The sequence below is a fragment of the Malurus melanocephalus genome, unplaced genomic scaffold (assembly GCF_030028575.1).
Source record: "Malurus melanocephalus ecotype Western Australia unplaced genomic scaffold, MMel_1.1 scaffold_607, whole genome shotgun sequence".
In the NCBI taxonomy this organism is placed as follows: domain Eukaryota; kingdom Metazoa; phylum Chordata; class Aves; order Passeriformes; family Maluridae; genus Malurus; species Malurus melanocephalus.
This window is the reverse complement of record NW_026623839.1, coordinates 294,427-314,071: the sequence shown is the minus strand read 5'-3', so window position 1 is coordinate 314,071 and position 19,645 is coordinate 294,427. Positions and strand designations below refer to the sequence as shown.

The 19,645-nt window shown below is 52.9% G+C and overlaps 4 protein-coding genes across 4 annotated transcripts in view; 3 read left to right on the top strand and 1 right to left on the bottom strand.

Moving 5' to 3' along the window:
• Positions 1-1,224, top strand: part of IFT122 (intraflagellar transport 122) — a 29,213-nt gene extending 27,989 nt beyond the window's left edge. Inside the window, exons 28-29 of the mRNA XM_057383110.1 lie at positions 1-126; positions 784-1,224. Coding sequence (XP_057239093.1) covers positions 1-126; positions 784-873 — 216 coding nt within the window. The 3' untranslated portion in view covers positions 874-1,224. The remainder of the gene's footprint in view (positions 127-783) is intronic.
• Positions 1,225-4,678: 3,454 nt separating this feature from the next.
• Positions 4,679-7,678, top strand: RHO (rhodopsin). The gene is made up of 5 exons (XM_057383109.1): positions 4,679-5,148; positions 6,067-6,235; positions 6,348-6,513; positions 6,749-6,988; positions 7,336-7,678. Exons 1-5 carry the CDS (start codon positions 4,788-4,790, stop codon positions 7,453-7,455), a joined length of 1,056 nt encoding a protein of 351 aa, XP_057239092.1. The 5' UTR covers positions 4,679-4,787; the 3' UTR covers positions 7,456-7,678.
• A 2,700-nt stretch (positions 7,679-10,378) lies between these two features.
• Positions 10,379-11,483, top strand: LOC130583633 (histone H1.8). The gene is made up of 4 exons (XM_057383135.1): positions 10,379-10,660; positions 10,731-10,839; positions 10,963-11,018; positions 11,097-11,483. Exons 1-4 carry the CDS (start codon positions 10,379-10,381, stop codon positions 11,481-11,483), a joined length of 834 nt encoding a protein of 277 aa, XP_057239118.1.
• Positions 11,484-13,157: 1,674 nt separating this feature from the next.
• PLXND1 (plexin D1) overlaps positions 13,158-19,645 on the bottom strand; it is a 72,980-nt gene continuing 66,492 nt past the window's right edge. Inside the window, exons 35-37 of the mRNA XM_057383099.1 lie at positions 17,328-17,468; positions 16,386-16,460; positions 13,158-15,691 (exon numbers count right to left, since the gene is read on the bottom strand). Of these exons, the coding sequence (XP_057239082.1) occupies positions 15,575-15,691; positions 16,386-16,460; positions 17,328-17,468 (333 nt within the window). The 3' untranslated portion in view covers positions 13,158-15,574. The remainder of the gene's footprint in view (positions 15,692-16,385; positions 16,461-17,327; positions 17,469-19,645) is intronic.

Here is a 19,645-nt window from a genome sequence, read left to right as displayed (position 1 = left end):
GCTGTGCTGCGCTCCATGAGCCGCAGGGATGTGCTGATCAAGCGCTGGCCGAAGCCGCTGCCCTGGCAGTTTTACCGCTCGCTGCTGCCCGACGCCTCCATCACCATGTGTCCATCCTGCTTCCAGGTATGTTTGCAGGGAGGGGTGTAAAAAATAAACAATGAGCCCTGTCCAGAGCCTGATGGGTGAAACAGTGCTAATCATTGAAACCTCCTACTCCAAAATGTACTCAGCAAATTCCTGAATGAGACAGAGACAGAGCAGTGAAACCCCAACTCTGAGCTGTGTGAGGGACAGAGGAACAGCTGCCTTCGAAGATTGGTGGTGGCTGAATTTGAGAAGTTGCCCTGACAGCAAGTCAGAGCCTCTTGAGAAAACCTTGGCTGACCAACAGAAGCTGATTTGTATTTCTTTCCTTTTCCTTTGTCTCTCTGACTTGTGGCCTGGTCTAGCAAGGACAATCAGTCAGTGATTGTTATCTTGTGGTTCAGTTCTGCTCCTCCCTTGCTCAGAAATTACTTTTTGAAATGCTGGAACTCAGTCGTGTTTGCTTACACTACTGCCTGATTGTCCATCCTTTTGCAAAAGTAGTTAATGTGTTTGTGCCTTCTGAGCAGCACTGGCAGAGGTCTGTGAAGTGCTGGAGCATCTCAGGTGATTGAAACCAAGAGGACCAATTCTCTCTGATGGTGCTTTTGGAAAATCYGTGCTATTAAACTCAGTTTGCATTTTCTTTGAGCAGAGTACAGGCTAATTTGTCTTCAATCTGTTCTTAATTAACAGATGTTTCACACAGAAGACTATGAGCTCCTCATACTTCAGCATAATTGCTGTCCATTCTGTCGGCGGAGAATAGATGAGTCAAACCAATGAAGAACACCAATCTTTTACCTCAGCAACAGACTCCCCTGTTGGCTTGACACAACACTTGTTAGATCTGCAGAGCTTTCCTMACAACTTAGTTACGTCTTGTTCCATTTTATGTGTAAAAGTAGAACCAAGTTGAAGAAATGTAAATATTTTTAAAAATTAAAATATCTGGTATTTGTGAATGTGCTCTGCATTTTCCAGGCAAGCAGCTTAAGTGCCACAGAATTTTACAGAAATGTTTCTAGGATCAAGTTCAGCCTTTTAAATAATGGTTCTTACTCCTAATTGTGCTATGATTTGATTTRCTCCTTAACACACACCAGTTATTGACAGATCTCCAAATAAATGGGACTATTTTTCACTATTTATTGTCTCAGAATTTGCAATAATGCTGATGCTTCTGATCTTGAATTTCTTTTTCCTTTCTATTCCATTTAGACAAGAACAGCATTTAGAGTTGAGAGCCCTTCAAATATAATCTGAAGAGTTGTGCTCTCATGGCACTTGGGGGCATCTCACAGCCCCCCTGGGGCAGGAGAATTCACCTGGTTAAATGGTCAGGCTGTGCAGAGCTGAGCTCTGTGGTGCTGCCATGCAGGGCTGTGCTGAGGCTGTGCTGTGAGCAGAGTGTCCCCAGTGTGGTGTCAGTCCTGAGCCAAGGGCAAGCTCTGTGTGTGAGTGGGAGGGGATGGACCCCCTGCCCCAGGCACACCTGAGCTCCCACATTGGCTTCTCTCCCTGCAGGACTGGGCAGGAAGCAGGAGAGCAAAAGCCAAGAAACTCCTGTGTRGAGACAAAGACAGTTTAATAGCTAAAGCAGATCTCTGCGTGTAAGCAAAGCAAGAAAATTTATTCCCTGCTTCCTGGAGAGCAGGGCTCAGCATGAGCCATCACTTGGGAAGGCAAACACCACATCCTCCGTTCTTCCTCACTTCCCTGAGCTTTTATTTTGGAGCACAACATATCTGGAGTGGCACACCCCTTTGGCCAGCTGTCCTAGCTCTGTCCCTGCTGAGAGGGACAGGGCAGGGACAATGGAGACCCCAGTGCTCAGCCCCAGTTCAGCACCCGTGTAATCCCAGTGCTGGTTTAGACCCCAAAGCATGACCCCACACTGCTGGGAGGGAGGTGAACTCYGTGCCAGCCACACCAGGGTAGCCCTGGGCAGGGAATCTCACCGTGGTCACAGAGTCCTGTTTGTAACTGCCTTGGCTGGAGCTGGGGAGCAATGATGTGTCTCTTGACTTTAATCCATATAAACTGTGCCCGTGTTGCCACGAATTCTGTTGTGATGGCAGCCTGTCTGTTCAGCCTGCCTTTATCCTGATGGGATAGGACATGAACAGCTCGCTGAGGTGSTTGGTGCTGGCAGAGCAGCTCCTATGGGAGCAGCATTTTGGATGTGAAGCAGGATGTCTGTCTGCTCGAGTTCCTCTGCAAATGGACACCCTGCAATCTCACTGCCGGGTTGCAGAGTCCCTCAGTACTTCCTGACCAAGTTTGCTTGATTCATCACTTTAAAAACATTCTGTTCTAATTACAGCTCGCCTGCTTTCTGACTCAGCTGTCACTGTTTGCAGGGAAAACTCCGCTATTCACATGGATAAACAATSCTGTTTGAGATGGGAGCCAGGGTGGAATTCAGCTCCTTCTGGAACTGAGCTGGCTGTGCAGGGCCAGTGGGACTGAAAACTTGTAAAAGTGCAGAGAAAGGGTTTGCTGTGACAGAGAGACAAGATGGACTGAGCAAGGAAGCTTTTTGTTTTTCCCCCAACAACTCTRTGAGTACAGTCTAGCTTTGAAAAGCGTTTTGGGCTATTCTGGGCAGAAACACYCCACATTGTCCCATACAGGATGAAGGTGTTCTAGTCCAGGCTGGTTTATACCACAGGGCCCACCAGCTGACTTCATGCTGAGGAGTCCCTGAAGGTACAGGAGGTCCCACCACAGCCCTTTGTTGTGAACAATTTGCCCTGTGCCTCAGTTTCCCTGCTGTCCACCTGTCCCACTGCTGCGTCCAGTGGTGACGCACACTGCCCTAAGCTCTGTCTAGCAGCTGCTACCTCAGCAATGGCTTATTGCATCAGCTTAAAGTGTTTTAGGAAATAAATCTTTAATCCCTGTGTGCCCAGGTACAAGTGTAAACAGCTGCATTTGCAGTTAGAAAGTGACACTGCGCTGGCCTTGGCAACAAGTGTGAGAAATTAATTGAGAGGGGCTTAGGGTGAGCAGAGTGTGTGTGAGGATGTGGGGTTTTCATGTTAAGCTGAAGGAAGACCTTTGGGACWGTCCAGAGACTGTGGCCTGCATTGGGCTGCCAGTGAAATCTGCCCTCGTTTGTGGTGCCAGCACTTCAGCTGCTTCCCCACTTAGCAAGCAAGTTTCACAGCTTGGTCTCTGCTCTAAGGACAGTACAGCACTTTGAGCTTTTTCCTATTGAACTCATTGCTCAACTAACCTACAAGGAACATTGGTGAAAACTAGACCAGGACTGGAGGAAGTTTCTTATGGCCAGGAGGACATGAATTTCTGCCTACCTTGCACGCATGAGTTCCAGGAGCTCTGGTACATCCTCCTGTGCTGGATGAGGAGCTCTCATTTGCCTCCTCCTGGCTGTGAGGAACGCTCAACTCAGCACCCAAAACAGCAAGGGGAGGTGGGTGCTCAACTCCCTTCCAGCCTCTGTCACCCACAAAGGAGCAGAGCAAACAGTCTCCATGTGCTCACCTCCTGTAAGTTTTGTCCCACTGCCTCTGAAAAATTAAGAAAAGATGGGTAACTCAGCTGCTGGTTGACACAAGGAATGTTTCAAGCACAGCTGAGTGCATGGAATGGTAAGTCAGAGAGATATAGATGACATGAAAGGCTCCAAMAACAGCCTTGCCTGTGGAGTTTGATGATTATGCAAAGTTTGAGGAGACTGAGGTTGTCTGTCAAGCAGTGTAAGAAGCTGAGTGTTGGCTTCAGCTCTGAACCTCTCATCAGTCTCCTGGTCCAGCAGCCTTCTCAGCACTAGTGCAAAATTATTCCAGTCTAGGAGAGATGGACTAGGTTATTTATTGGGTTATTTATTGGGTTATTTATTGGGTTATTTATTGGGTTATTTATTGGGTGTTACCAACGTGGTTGGCATGACCCAAATCCCATACAAAGCCAGGCATGGAGGAGATGGCTGATAACCTGCCAGTGGAGCCAGTGTTCCACTGTGGTGGTCAAACCTCCACAGCCAAATCTTGAGTAGAAAGGTGGCTGGAGCCCATGGAAGAAGGTTTGGTCATGCTGCCTTCTGCAGCCTTTCACAGGGACTGGCAGCTCTGTGGGGCCTGGCTGGTGTCACAGATCCACATTCCCTTTGTAARTGTGGGGCTGGGACACCCCTCTGTCACTGAGGGACCACACCACACCTGCCCAGCCCAGCCCAGCCCTGCCCAGCCATCATTTGCAGCCCCAAACCCACAGTCCTGGGATTTGACCCACAAATAACAGTCCCTCCTGTTAGCAGGGAGTGGAAAGGAAGAGAGAGGCTGTGCAAATGGAGCTGCTGCCTGCTTTGAGCCCCTCCAGKAAATGGTGGGTTGCAGACCCATTTCTATATATGTGACCATGAGCTGTGGTCTCCAACAATGACAGCACTGGCCACAAACAGGTGTCACCTTAACACCTTCCCAGGAAAGCCAATTACTCCAACATGATTATGATTAATAATGCTCTGAGCCCGAATTGTGCTGACACCAGTGCCTGGAGCTTATGGAGAGGACACTTTATAAGAGGTGCCCTGTAGAGGAGAGCACAGCTGGTTCTCCTTGGGGTGACAGTGAAGGCTGAGAGGTGGCAGGAGCTCCATTTCAGAGGCCATTTCCCCCTTGCACAAAAGAACTCCCAGAGCAAGAGCGAAAAACACCTGACAAACTGCAACCATGAATGGGACGGAAGGCCAAGACTTCTACATCCCCATGTCCAACAAGACCGGGGTGGTGCGGAGCCCCTTTGAGTACCCTCAGTATTACCTGGCTGAGCCCTGGAAGTACTCGGTGCTGGCTGCCTACATGTTCATGTTGATCCTGCTTGGTTTCCCCATCAACTTTCTCACGCTCTATGTCACCATCCAGCACAAGAAGCTGCGGACACCTCTAAACTACATCCTGCTGAACCTGGCATTCGCCAACCTCTTCATGGTATTTGGAGGCTTCACAACCACCTTGTACACCTCCATGCACGGGTACTTTGTCTTTGGAGTAACAGGGTGCTACATCGAAGGCTTCTTTGCCACACTGGGTGGTAAGTTTTCCAAATATTCAAAAGTCTTCTGTCAGGAGTCTGTCTTCCCCAGATTTTATGAGTGGGAGGGAAAATACATAGATGATGTTGGAAAAATGTGGGACCTGGAATGTCCTTGATCTGCTGCTGRTGTGTACTGAGGCCATTGCCATGTTTCCAGGTAGGAGATGAAGAAAGTGACAAGTGATGCTTTTTAAAAAAACTTTATTTTGGGAGCCACCTTAGYGTCCTGAGAATCACTGTGCAGCAATGAAAAGCAGCCAATACCAGATTTTGCAGCTGTTGCATTTGCACACCTCCTTGGCTCACTTTCTGACTCATGAGATGATAATTTTGTTTCTCCTATTTTGCAGGGCTGTATCTGCCATTGCTCTTGTGTGGTGCATGGTGGTATGGGTGAGCAGAGCTGGCTCTCCTCCCCATGCCACCCTGGACCATAAACAGAGGCTGAACAGCAATTGTTTGTCTAAAAACACCCTCCTCCATTTGGCTCAGCCTTCAGCCACAGCTACTGTTTTWCTGGTTTAGGTCCTTACGGCACAAGTTTCCTGGGAAGCTGTGAGTAGTGAGGGGAAATCCTGAGCTGATGGGCACTCACTGCATCTCAGTGTGGCTACAGGCTTGCAGGTGCAGGTGCTGTCTGGGATGAATGGTGGGATCCACCAYGGATCTCAAAATATCTCAGCAAAGTGGTTCCTGTGGGCAGCAGTAAGATGAGAAGGGGTCTTCTCATATTATTCTACCACATCTACACTTGACCTTTCTTCATTTCTCTTTCTGAACCATTGGTGAAGAYTGAGCTGCTGTTGCAGGGCTTGTCCTCAGGAACATCAGTCTGAGAAGGTCTCATGCTGCCATCAGGGTGTTTTGCTTTTCTAGTTGCTCAAAGTCCCCTTGTACTTTCCTTCTCTGGTGCAGGTGAAATTGCTCTCTGGTCACTGGTGGTTCTGGCTATCGAAAGATACGTGGTGGTCTGCAAACCCATGAGCAATTTCCGCTTTGGGGAGAACCATGCTGTCATGGGCGTTGGCTTCTCCTGGATCATGGCCTTGGCGTGTGCTGCTCCCCCACTTTTTGGCTGGTCCAGGTAGGAAAGCCCTGGGCCCGGCGTTGGGGGGTGGGAGCCTGGCTGTTGGCTCATCTGTGGCTTCCAGCCAGTCTCCTCTGCGGGGTGCTGACCTGCTGGGTTCACCTTGCAGGTACATCCCCGAGGGCATGCAGTGCTCCTGCGGGATTGACTATTACACTCTGAAGCCAGAGGTCAACAATGAATCTTTTGTCATCTACATGTTTGTGGTTCACTTCATGATCCCGCTGRCAATCATTTTCTTCTGCTATGGGAACCTGGTTTGCACTGTCAAGGAGGTGAGTACCTGCCAGATGCAGTGGCCACAGGGCTACCCCTGTTCCCAGTGTTGGAAGGAGCCCATACCAGGCTCAGGAATGGTGACAGGGAGGGCCTCCAGGAGCCAGCCTGGCAATCCATGCAGAGGGAAAYCACAAACTCCACATGTGCAGTCTGACTACTGCCCTGACCCCATGTCCCTACCAGTGCAGTACCCACTGTCTCCATCCCGTTTCCTGTCCCTTCTGCCTGCAGGCTGCAGCCCAGCAGCAGGAATCTGCCACCACCCAGAAGGCAGAGAAAGAAGTGACTCGCATGGTCATCATCATGGTCATCGCCTTCCTCATCTGCTGGGTCCCCTATGCCAGYGTTGCATTCTACATCTTTACCAACCAGGGATCAGACTTCGGGCCCATCTTCATGACCATCCCGGCGTTCTTTGCCAAGAGCTCTGCCATCTACAACCCCGTGATCTACATCGTAATGAACAAACAGGTGAGTGGAACTCCTCCTTTGTGTTTGTAACAGCTGGCAGAGAGTTGCAGCACCTCGAGGTGCCAGTGCTCTGGAGTAGGGGCTGCTTCCAGGAGATCTGGTCCTGGCACATGGGAAGCTGACTGTGCAGCCCATCCTTGGTGTTGCATAAATCTCACAAATGCRAGGCCATCCCACCTGGAGGAGAGAGCAGTGCAGCAGATGGGATGGGCAGCAGGGAGTGGGACAGGAGGCTCCACTGCCATAGTGCCTCCTGGGGGCTTCCAAGCAGCTCTGCTGGGCTTAAAGCCAGCTCTGCAGARCTGCATGGTGTCTACCTGCCTCACCATGGGCTTCCCTCTCTCCAGTTCCGTAACTGCATGATCACAACCCTCTGCTGTGGCAAGAACCCACTGGGTGACGAGGACACGTCTGCTGGCAAGACAGAGACCTCGTCCGTGTCCACCAGCCAGGTCTCTCCTGCATAGGCCCAGGGGAGCAGCCAGCCCAGCCCCTGGGACGCTGCCCTGGGAGCACCAACTTAGCCCCATCGCCACCCCTGCTTCGCCGTGGCCAGGGTCCTGGGGGTGGGCTCCTCGCTCCTGGCACTAGGAACCCTGGGAACAAGGCTGATAATGTGTACACATTTTGTAATTAAAATGCAAAGGCTTAGCTCCTCTGGTGTAAATCCATGCATTTCTGTTGACTTGCTGAGAGCTCATGCCCCTTCTCTGAGTGCCGTGCCTGGGCCATGGCAGAGCCATCCTTGCCTCCCTCAACCCACCCTGACACCTCAGCCAGGGCACGTTCAGGGCACCTCAGGGCATGTTCTGCATCTGCTGCTGCCGGGGCCGGAGCTGGKGCCCCTCTCTGTTGCTGGAGATGGATCCCAGCCAGTGCTGCCCAGCCCCTCAGCCCCATCACACTCTGGCTGCCCAGAGCAATTTTGGGTGCTGCAAAGTGCCCCAGCACTGCCAGATGCTCTCAGCTCCAGCCCTGTCCCATCTGCCAGAAGTGCCAGAAGGCAGCAGGGTTCCTCCAGAGGGATGGGACAGATTCCAGTGCAGATTCCAGGGTCCTGCCTGGCAGGCAGCACAGCACAGCACAGCACAGCACAGTATCCCACTGCAGCACTCAGGGACAGCAGGGCTCCCTGCTCCACGCTCCCCGGCACTCCTTCTCCTTCTCTGCACTCCCACCTCTCTTCCTTGGGCATCTTTGGCCTCCTAGGGCCAAGCCCCCCGTAATCTCCCCACGCCCCTCCCCATTTCGGCTGTAGCAGGAGGTTTGGGGCCACTCTTGTGATGCTGAGGCTGCCCAGTGCAGGGCTGAGCCACCCCCACACTGCAGCATATGGCTCAGCGATGCTGACATATGTTCAAAGCACTACAAGATGGCATATTGCAATTGTAGCAGTGTTCTTCATTTTTATTTTTAGTTCAGTTATACAAATAAGATGTTTTTCTCTCTGTTCAATGTTATCAACATTTGAAACTATTTTTGTACGTTATTATCCTCTCTGATTTCTAATCCTATGCAGCTTTGCAAGGACTAACAGGGAACGTATAGAGCCCGTGCAAGTTATACCCTTAATAAAGAGCAATTTGCAAGTACAATTCTCTCATTATTTTTTTTATTGGTACTTCTGCATATTCAGTGAAATCTAAAGATTAGAGTTTTATGAATAATTCAGTGTTTAGGCTGGTGTCTGATTCATGTACTTCAAATCAGGGAGGTGGTTTTGATGGGAAGAGGAGGAAGGATTCAGTGTTTATTTGCTGTCCATGAGGCTGTGCTCCACAGGAGTGTGCTGATGTCTGGCACCGTGGTTCTCCTGCCTGCAGAGGATCAGCCCTGGCACAAGGCTGCCTCACACTGTGCTGCCCGGCTGCTGCTGGARGTGTTGGGGACAAGCAGAGTTTGGGACCCCGCTGCCAACTCAGCCAGGTGCCAGAGGCATCACAGAGCTACCAGAGAGGGATGGATGGATCCACGAAGAGGAGATCCACCCAAACCTTCTGTGGTGCCAGCCCCAGCAACCTTCCAGTGCTCTCACTGCCCCCTTTCCCCTTTCCTGGGGAATTCAGAAATGGACTGGAAATGGMGCAAGAAACAGGCTGGGGTGCTGGTCTGGGGGGAACAGGGCACATGGGTCTATCTCCCAGCTCTTTACTCCAGACCTGGCTCCTCCTGGCACCTCAGCCAGGATCTGGCCCCTGGGCTCAAGAGATGAGTGCAGACCTTGACAAAAGTCTCCATGGGCAGCACTTTGCTGGTCCATTGCTGTACTCTGCTGAGATGGCTGTGAGCCAGTCCTACCATCACGTAACCCTGCTTTACAGCTTCCTCACCTTTCCAACAGACTRCACACGAAAGCCCTGTGAGTCCTGTGTGAAGAGGGAGTCCCTGCAGAGGGGACATTTGCACTGTTTCTACACCAAAGAGCCACTGGTGATTTGTTCAGATGCTCCTCACAAGCACAGGTGCCTGCACAGAGGGGTCGTGGGGAATTCAGTGGGCAGGGGTCAGTGGTTGTCCTGCTTGTGACACCTGGGGAGAGTTGCTGCTCCTGCCTCTGCTGGCAAACCAAGCAGTTCTTCATTTYCCTCCTCTCACATGTGGAATCTTCCCCTGACCTGCTGCCCCACAATTATCAGACTGCCATTTCCCAGTGAATCCATCCTTGGTGAAGGGAGACAGCACATCCCAGCAGCACAGGGGCACAGAGTCTGTGTGGGCCCCATGTTCTGGTTTGGCTCCCTGTGCACCCACAGCAAGYGTTGGCAGCTGTACCCAGCACCCCAACACCCCCAGCAGCAGGTAGACACCTTTTGTCTGCCTGTTCAGGACAATCACCCTGCAAACCCCCATCTCTCTTTCCTCTCCAAACTCTGCTTAGGTGTGCCCCTTCTCCCTGCAGCCCCTCACAAAGAYTGGCAAAGCACCCTCAGGTTCCCAGCAGGGCTTTGGCCAGAGCAATTAGCAGGTGCCAATGAGCACCTGCAGCCAGGCTGCTCATCCTTTAAATGATGGRGCTGAGCTGAGCTGGGCATGGCAGGGCTTGTGCTGCTGTGGGTAGAGCTGCCTGTGCCTGCCTGGACTCTGGGCTTTGGTGCTGCCATGGACTCTCCGCTGGGTAAGGGCTCTGCAGGTGCCGTGGGGTCCCTCAGAGCTGGGGTTTGGCTCCAGCTATGGTGCCTGTTGTTGCTGGGGGCTGCAGGGATGAGCAGGGTTGTGGCTCCAGCTATGGTGCCTGTTGTCCCTGGGGGCTGCAGGGATGAGCAGGGTTGTGGCTGCATGGCTCCAGCTATGGTGCCTGTCGTTCCTGGGGGCTGCAGGGATGACCAGGGTTGTGGCTGTGTGGCTGTGGGGGCTTTGCAGCCCCGGGATGTGAATGGACCCCGGTCCCAAATGGTGCCTTTTGCAGCAGACACGGCTGCTGGCATGGCCCAGCGCTATCGCGCCCAGCACCCTCCAACCCTGCAGATGGTCAAAGAGGCGCTGCGGGCCCACGATGAGAAGAAGGGCGCCTCTGTCATTGCCATCAAGCGTTTCATCCTGGCCAAGTACCCCAGCGTGGACCCCATCCGCCTCAAGTATCTGCTGAAGCAGGCTCTGAGCAAGGGGCTGAGCTGTGGGGACCTGGTGCGGCCGCACAATTCCTCTGCTGTGGGGGCCACGGGCACCTTCAAGGTGAGCAGGGAGCCATGGGCTGGGGCTGAGGTGATGGCTGACCCCGGTGACACCCCTCTCTGAACCGCAGTTAGCGCTCAAGAAACCACGGCACAAGCAGCAGCTGGGGCAGGCTGATCCTGACCGAGGACAGAAAGGGACCGGCCCAGCGCCTGTGGCAGGAGCACGACAGAGAGGTGAGGACTGTGGGGTGCTGTGGGGAGAGGGCTGTGGGGTGGGTGCTGTGGGTGCTGTGGGGTGCTATGGGGTGCTGTGGGTGCTGTGAGCCCCCTCACACTGCCTGGCCCCACCAGCCCTCACCCCCTGCCCTTTTTCTCCAGGTGCCACGAAGCAGCAGCCCAAGGCAAAGGCCCTGAATGTGAGTAGGGACTGGCAGTGGGGTTGGGTGGCTCAYGGCATGCCCATAACCTGAGGTGCTCTCTTCCCTTCCCTCCAGGCCCAGCCASGAGCGGCAGAGAAGCCCAGCAGTGRCAGAACAAAGCACCCACAAGCTGCTGACTGGCCCCAGGCTCACGGCCCAGGGCTCTCAGGGCCCCCAAAGCACCGCCAGAAAGGACACGCAGCACCCAGCACAGCCMTGGCTGCTGACACTGCAGCAGGGGCTCAAAGTCAATCTTCTGCAGGTGCAGGGCTGAAGGAGCCTCAAAAGGCCCCGAGGGGAAAGAACAAGGGGAAGGTGGCCCGGGGGGCACAGCAGGATGGCCCCAAGGCACAGGGAGGTCAGGACCCGTCAGGGAAGCCCCGGGTGACCCCAGGAGCTGGGCAGGGGAAGGCCAGGGTGAAAAAGGCAGCCCCCAGGGCAGGGGACACAAAGACTCCATAGGGAGCTCAGTCCTGCCTCTGATTCCCATCCCTACAACAGGTTTTAACTCTGTGTTCACCTCATCCTAATAAAGCTTCTTTATTTGCCTCATGAAATGRCGTGACTGTTGCCCTGCTTGTGGGTCCTGGTCTCTGTGCTTCCAAGGGCCAAAATCCCTTAGCCCTGTCCTCAGCCTGCATGGCACGGTGGTGAGCTGATGCTGTAGACAGCCTGCCCTGATGGAGGGGTGCTCTCTGTGTCCCCAAGTGTCCCCTGATGTGGGCTTTGGGAGCTGTGTGTGTGCAGGCTGGGAGTGATCCCCTCTGCCACAGGCCCTGACACCCGTGGGACACAGCATGGTGACACTCCCAGCAACAGAGAAGCTCAGGCTTGGCCAGTTCTGTGGTGGGATCATGGTGCCTACAGTCTGTGCGAGGTGTCCACCCTTCTGCCCTCCTGGCTGTCCTTGGGCTAATGCCTGCTGAGCTGGGATTACAGSAGCACCAGAGCGGCAGGGCTGCGTGCGTGCCATGGGCATCTCTCAGCACAGGTGAACCAGCCTGTGGTTCATCTACAGTAAGAGGAAGATAAAGGTGTTTTGGGGCTCARACAAACAAGTTTGGGATGTTACTGTCACTTCCAGGATAGCTCATGCTCTTATTACCTGTCTGTGGCACAGTTTCCACCTCCAAACTTGTTTTGTGAGCTCCTGTGGGCCATGTATCACATTTCCATTTAATATCTTCAAATGCCCAAATTTCTTTTGCTCTGCCCAGAGCAGAGCCCTTCTGAAGGTCATGCTGATCATGTAAAGGGTTACAGTCCTTCTGGGTTGGAGAATATAAGTGGAAGTAAAACTCTTTCTAAAGAGGATTTTGTTAATCTGGCAACTGGCCTTGCCATTGCCCTCCAAGGCTCCTGGCCTCGCTTCAGGGCTTAAGCAAGAGCTGAGCAAACTAACTTCCTTTTAGACTCCAGTCCCTTAATGGGGCTGGAATTTGTGTCCCCCCAGGGACGGGGTGGGGAATGTGGCAGCAGTAACTGAGCAGAGTTCACTGGATCCTCAGATGGGGTGKCCTCAGAGCACCACTCACCTATGGGGCAGGGTCCTCCCTCTCACGGGCACCAGGCGTGAAATGCAAAGCTCTCTTGCTTTCAGAGAGGCCAAATAACTTCATGGCTGGATTTAGCTTTGCAAAAGCTAAATCAACTTTCTAGTGGAAGGAGAAAATCTGGTGTCTGCAAAGCACAGATTTYACTGGGGGAAGTGGAAGGTTTAGCAATGGTGTGGTCATTAAAGGCCCCGGACTAGAGCTGGTATTGGGGTGCTGAAGCCACAGACCCAGTTCTGGGGGTACAGGGAGGCACTGGCTCCCTGAGGCTGCGGAGAGGCACCACCCCAGGGCTGGGCACCTGGCACAGGTGAGGGTGCCTGGCCTCAGTGCTTCTGTGGGGCTCCTGGTGTTCATGAGCACAGTGTTGGTCACTTCAGGGGCTGCTGTGTTCTTGTGCCAATCATCCCCTCCTGTGCCCAGCCCTTCCTAGGGAGGAACCAGGGCTGTGGGAGTGGGGTGTGGATGCAGTGAGCTCTGCAGCCCCGAGGGTACAAACCTGTTCTCACTGGGCTGCTGACCCTGCACGTACAAAGCATGTACAAAGCTTGTCTGTGCAGGGGTCCTCATGTGTGTCCTCCCCACATGCACGGCAGGAACTGCACTCCACAGGTTCAGCACCTTGTTTTATTACAAAGATAGGCTTTGCCAGGAGTCTGCCACTTCCACTACACAGCAGGTAAGGGCACTACACCCACAACACGTGCCAAAGTTTAAAAACATGTTACAAAGGGCTTGAAGGTTCAGGCAACACTACAAACCCTCGATATTTACTGTTAAAGTTGCTCCTTTAAATGGCTGTAGCAACTACTTCTTGTTTTCTTTTTTTTTTGGCTTTGGAAAAAATTAAATAATAAAGCAATAGCCCCAATATATGGCCCAGTCACAGCACCTGGAGGCAAACTCTGCTTACTCTTGGCTCACCTGTATCCTTTCCCTGCAAGAAACAACATGAGGCTATAGCTCCATGGCCCTTTCCCTACCACCAGCCAAGATCAGTGCTCTCTGCTACCTCCGTCCTTCTTGCCCTGACCTTTCCTGTGCTGGGCCTGCCTACATCTCTGGCAGCTATTCACAGTTTYTAAAAGAAAAAAAAAAACATCAAGAAATTTTTGTGAAATCACTTTCAAAATAAAATGTAGCCCAGCTACATTCTTAGAGTTTCTATTCTGAAGCCACATCCTCAGCAAAGACATTGAGACCTCCACAGTGTAAGTACTTTTTCTGTAGTTCTCTTTAAAAAAAAACCTCTATTCTTCCCCTTTCCCTCCCCTCCCTCCCCACTTTTTAACATATTGGATAAAGACTATTGTTTGTTTTAAAATAGATATCTATGTACACATACACAACTCTGATGTTCTGGTTTCTGACAAATGTGGCATTACTGGAAATGATGGAATGGAGACCACCTGTCCATGGCAGTGAATCACCCAGGAGTGCTGTTGGACAAAGTCATCAAACACCAAGCTGCAGCCCAGCCAGYTGGATGACTCAGGAAGGCTTCCCTTTCATCCTCCTGCAGTGAGGTAGTAACTTAGGTTCGTTCCTATGGGCAGAACCGGTGGGTCACTGTGGGCAGGAGCCTGTCCCTGCAGGAATGCTGGGTTGAACAGTGGTGGAGGTGAGTGCAGCCTGTGCCTGTCTGCAGCCCAGAGCAGTCATAGCCCGGGCTGCAGGCAGGACAATGGGCCACCAGGCTGGGCTGGAGCTGCCCCAGTGCAGGTGCTGTGGGTGGCACTGGGTGTCCAGCCTTGGGCAAGCTCCACTTGTCTGCCAGGGGGACCCTTCCACTGAGCCAGCCTGAGCTGGGACCCTCCACCCTGCTCTGCAGCGTGGGTGCTGAGGTGCTCTGTGGCCTGGGTCAGTGCTGAGCTGCCAGGTTTGGGTCCAGTCCCCCCCTTTAAGGGCTGGACACAGGCTGGCCATGCAGCCAGGCCCAACTCTCTGAGCTTTTCTCAGGTGCCAGCCACGGGGCTGGGCCCACAGCCAGCAGAATAAACTGGTTCAGGGGACACCCGTGCAGCACTGACCTCGTGTTTGGTGATGGCCACAGGGACAGGCAGTGCTGTCTGTTGGTTGCCCTGAGTGTGGCTTGAGGTGAGCCAGTGCCATGGACACGTGCACAGCCAGCCTGGCAGGGCCAGGAGTGAGGGACACAGTCCCTCCTTCAGCAGCTCCCTCCAGTCTGGCACTGTGACTCTGATCAGCTGGCTGCTGSCATGTTCACCTACCCACTGCACCTCCAGCTTGCCACGCACAAGAGACAGGAACCCAGGAAATGCAGAACAGCCCTTGTGATGCTAACACAGCCTGGGCTCCCTCCAAACAGCTGTCTCATCGGGGATAAAGTGCTTTCTCCATGCCTTAGCTGCTTGGGAAGCAACTGCTTTGTCTCGGCCCCAAGTTCCCCGTGTTGCCCAAATCTCAGATGCAGGAGTGGTTATGTTTACACATACAGTACAAAAATTAAAAGGCACAAAAATACACAGAATGCAGCAGACAGTGAACAGCTGATGAGTCCCTGGTGTTGTAAAAACAAGGATGTTGGAAGGATGGAGAGGAAGGGAGCTCAGGCTATGATAGTCTTTGCTGTCTGTGGTCATTATYCCTGAGGCAACCCTTCTGCTTTGTGTCTGTTGTTGCAGCTGCTGCAGCCTCATCCCTTGTCCTGAGGAACCACGCACAGGGATGCTCCGAGTGCTGACTGCTTGGGTGCTGACCAGGGGGAAAGTGTGGACTGAGCTTGCCACAGGTGTCATGCCTCCATTTCTGGCTGGCAGCAGCAAATAAATTATGGGTGCCACAGTGCAGACCAGAGGAGTTTTAGCTGCTCGGAAAGGTCTTGTGGCTTCTTTTGAGGTGACGGAAACTTCCAGCCATGGGCAGGCCCACCCCGTCCACAAGGCTGGTTTGAAGATGACCAAGGTGTGCCTGTGGCTGAGGGCAGCTTTCCAGTGGCACTGTGCTGCAACAAAGGTCACTTCCAGGGCTGCAGCCGGCCTAGGCTTCACTGCAGCACTCATAGATGTTGTCCTCCATGAGCGCAATCACCTGCTCAAATTTGTGCTGGAGCTGGGTGCGCTTTGTGGTGGGGTTTGCGTCCAGGGCGGCCACGATCTGTGGGAGACACAGGCAGGTGATGCTGAGGYAGGGTGGGGTGCCCACCTGCCAGCCCAGCTCCCCCCTGCAGACCCAAATCCCAGCCCAGCTCCCCCCAGCAGACCTGTGCAGCCCAAATCCCAGCCAGAGCTCCAGTGGGGAGAGCCCACCCTGCCGAGAGCCCACCCTGCCCCAGAGCCCACCCTGCCCAGAGCCCACCCTGCCCAGAGCCCCTGTGCTCACACCCCCAGCACCTCTGCTGTCCCCAGCCAGGGCTGAGTGCAGTGGTGTATGACAAAAATGCACGGCAATTACAGAGCTGAGGGCACAGCACCAGCCCACAGGACACAGGGGCAGGAGCCAGCCAGGGTGAGGACATTGGGTGCAAGTTATTTTGTGGGTGGGCCTTATCTGCATATTTTGCTCCCCTGAAAGYATTTGCTGGTTTACACATCTGGAAGCCCTTCTTCACTCCAGCCCAGCCAAAAGACATTAAGATCAGTTGGAAATAGGTGGCCTTGGCTTCCAAAAAGTTGCCAGCCGAGGGACAGAGCACAGGTGCATCTGYATGTGCATCTATTACACATGTACTGCAATTATGCCAACCCCGATAATCCCTGATCTGTGGGATGTCTGCCTGCGGGGTTACCCCAGCCATGGCTCYTCCCTTTCCAGGCAGGCCAGAGCCCCAAGAGCTGCAAACCTCACTCACCTGGGAGCGGTATCTCTTGGCGTATTTGTATATCTCAGCCATGGCGACATTGGTGTTGAACTCATTTCGGTATTTCTTTATAAAGACAGAAGAAAGAGGGGAGAATATCAGCAGGATGGAGCATGTGAGCTCCAGCCCAGCCAGCATGCACTGACTACCAGAAAAGCAGGTTTTGCCTGACTTTGCTGATGTGTTGGTGCAGCCGGATTTTTAAGGAAGTTGCATTTGCATGCAGCAGGACAGATCTCAGTCCTTTCAAATCCAGCTGTAAATACCTGTCCTTTCAAATCCAGCTGTAAATACCTGTCCTTTCTAATCCAGCTGTAAATACCCAGGCTGGGCAGCACTGCTTATCCCTCTATGCCAAAACCATTTCACAGGAGGGGGCAGCACATCAGCTGGGCTGTAGGATATCAACAGAAAAATCCCGCTCAGTGCCCAAAGCTACAACACTGCAGGGAGAAGGTTTGATTTTGTGGAACCTGTGGCGCATCACCGGCACGACTCCGATCTGCAGTGTGGCTGCCAGCTCCTGTGGCTGGTACCAGGGCTGGCTGCCAGGGGCTGCCTGGGACTCGGGGCCAGCCCTGGCAGTGCTGCCTCAGAGCCAGCTGGCTGGATGGCTGCAGGACTGCAGAGATCCTTCTCCAAACTTTCTGGCTTTTTGGCACTGAATTTTGCTCTCAACTCCCAGTGGTGCCAGATCTAGTTAGGCTCAAGCAATTCATGGATGTTTGCTGCAGCTCGGGCAGTAATTGAAGATGCTTGGAATTAGGTCAGATGAAGTTTGTGTGTGSAAGTTTCAGGCAAAATCCCTTTCCTTGTGTGCTCCTTCCAGCATCTGAGCAGTAGCTGATTGCAGCCCATGTGCTTTCTCTGCTGCTCTCAGGCTCCAGCAGGACAATGAGCCTGCAGACTCAACCCATCCCTTGCAGCCCTTACCCGTGACTCCTCCGCCAGGTGGGCATTCATCTCCTGCTCACTCAGCGGGGGCATGTCGTGGATTTGCTTGTAGTATCTCTGCACTATCTTCCGGTACTCAGGGATCTCCTTGGCGTACAGCAGTTTGTTGGTCGGGGAGTCCTAGAGCAGAGTGAGACACTGAAATCAGACACTGAGCTGTTCCTGGCTGGAAATGTGATCCTGTTTGCTTGACCAAAGCACTGACAACAGACAGGGAGCTCAGCACAGCTGGGTGCAGGACCAGCTTTGCCTTTGGTCCTGAGTGTCACCAGAAAGGAGAGCGGGGGGACAGCACCAAGCAGCTCATGGCACATGGCTCCAACACATCGAGGATCTGTGAGGGTCACCACGAGCCCGGGGAGCTGCACACCATGGGGATCTGAGATCCAGCACTGTCCTGCTGCCCTTTGTCCCAGCATGAGGTCACTGTCCATCCCCTCAGTGCCTACAAGCACTGGGTGAATGTTTGAATTCACAGCAAGCACAGGGTGAAAGACCAGCCAGGATCAGTTGGGGTGGCTGACTGCCAGSTGATCTCTGCAGGTGAGGGGCACACCCGTGCCACATCAAACACTTGTCTCTGTGGTGCTGTGTGTGCAAATGGGCAACAAGGGACAGCCTTCTGCATCTGTTTGCTGGSGTTTCTTGAGCAGCTACACTGATTTAAGCCAAAGAACAAAGCTATCTTACAAGSTGACCTCTGTCAGTTGAAATGTTGCTTTTGGATTTTTTATGTAGCTTTGATTTATTTTGCATTGGCTAATCCAGCCTGCCTGGCCTAAATTGATTGCATGTAAAGTAATTAACAGAAAATACTGAGTTCTCTTGATTAATGTCAGCTTGGACACAGCAGCCTTAAACCTCCCAGCCACACAACTGGGTTGTACCAGTGGAGGCACAACCCTGCTGCCCTCCTTGCAAACACAGCATGAATAATTTTAACCTCAAGGCAATCCTGTCGTGCTGCTATCATTACCTCAGGAGCGAAATTGGCTGAGTAGCCTGGTGTTGCAGCCCCAAGGGGACCTGCCCCAGGCTTGGGGACATCAAATGGAGTGAGATCACCGTGTCCTGCCAAGCCTGCAGTGCTTCCCGGGGCTCTGGCACGGGAGAGGGGAGGGGATCTGCTGAGGACAGGGAGTGGTGGGATCTGCTGAGGACAGGGAGTGGTGGGCTCTGCCAGGGGCAGCATCCTGGCTGTGGACAGGAATAAGGCAGGAATAAGGATTCCGTGGTGACTTCTTTCCACTGCTGCAATCTGTGGCTTGGGTCATGTCACAGGGGGAGCAGGAAATGGGCACCACATCCCACAACAGTTCATTTTCAAACCCAGGGACAAGGCTTTACAAGAATAGGGCCAACTTGCAGAGCCTGCTCATAGCAGTTTTTTTTTTCTCAGCAGTACAAAGGAAAATGCTGCCTCTTCTCTRAGTTGTTTTTAAATTTGTGTCCGATTTGACTGTATCATGAGGAGAAGGGCACTGGTTCATTAACTGCTTGTGCACTGTTGATGTGTGGGCTGAGTCTGCTCACACATTCACAGTATTGAGAGAAACATGCTGAAAATAAGAGAAGAATCCAGCCTGGAACTCTCAGTGATATGTGGAGCATACATGCAAGCTAATTTTTCTGCTGAGATTTATTCTTCCCACACTACTCAACAATTCATTCACTTATGCTATTGTATTCCTGTAAAATGTTTCCATCTGCTGTCTGACTCCAGCTGACCCCTCTTCCCCTCATCTGCCACTTGACAAGGACAAATTGTAGGTGTTTCGTAACACATGCAAAAAAAAGACCAAAACCCAAACAAACAAAAAATCAAGCACTCATTAGATCTTCCTCCAGCATTAACCTCTCCCAGCAAAGGCTTCCTGCAGCTCTGGGGCTGAAGGCGTAGAGCCCACCCCGTCACTGCAGGGTGTCCCCAAATCACACACTGTCACCGCTAGCTTTGGGGCTGGGGGTGCAGTGCGAGTGATTTACAGCATTTCTTAATAAAACTTATGTCAGGAAGTTTCAAATGTCAACACTGGGCTCAGCCAAGGCAGCAGGAGAAAGGAGAAATGCGCACACGGGATGTCTTACTGCAGGCAGACATGAGGGACCGTGTGTGGGGCTGGAGGGTGGGAGATGGGGCTGGAGGGTGGGAGATGGAGCCGGCCCTGCAGCCTCCATGGTGTGCTGGGAATGGGCTCAGATCCCCATGGTGTGCTGAGCAGGATCAGATCCCCATGGTGTGCTGGGAATGGGCTCAGATCCCCATGGGAGCAGGATCAGATCCCCATGGTGTGCTG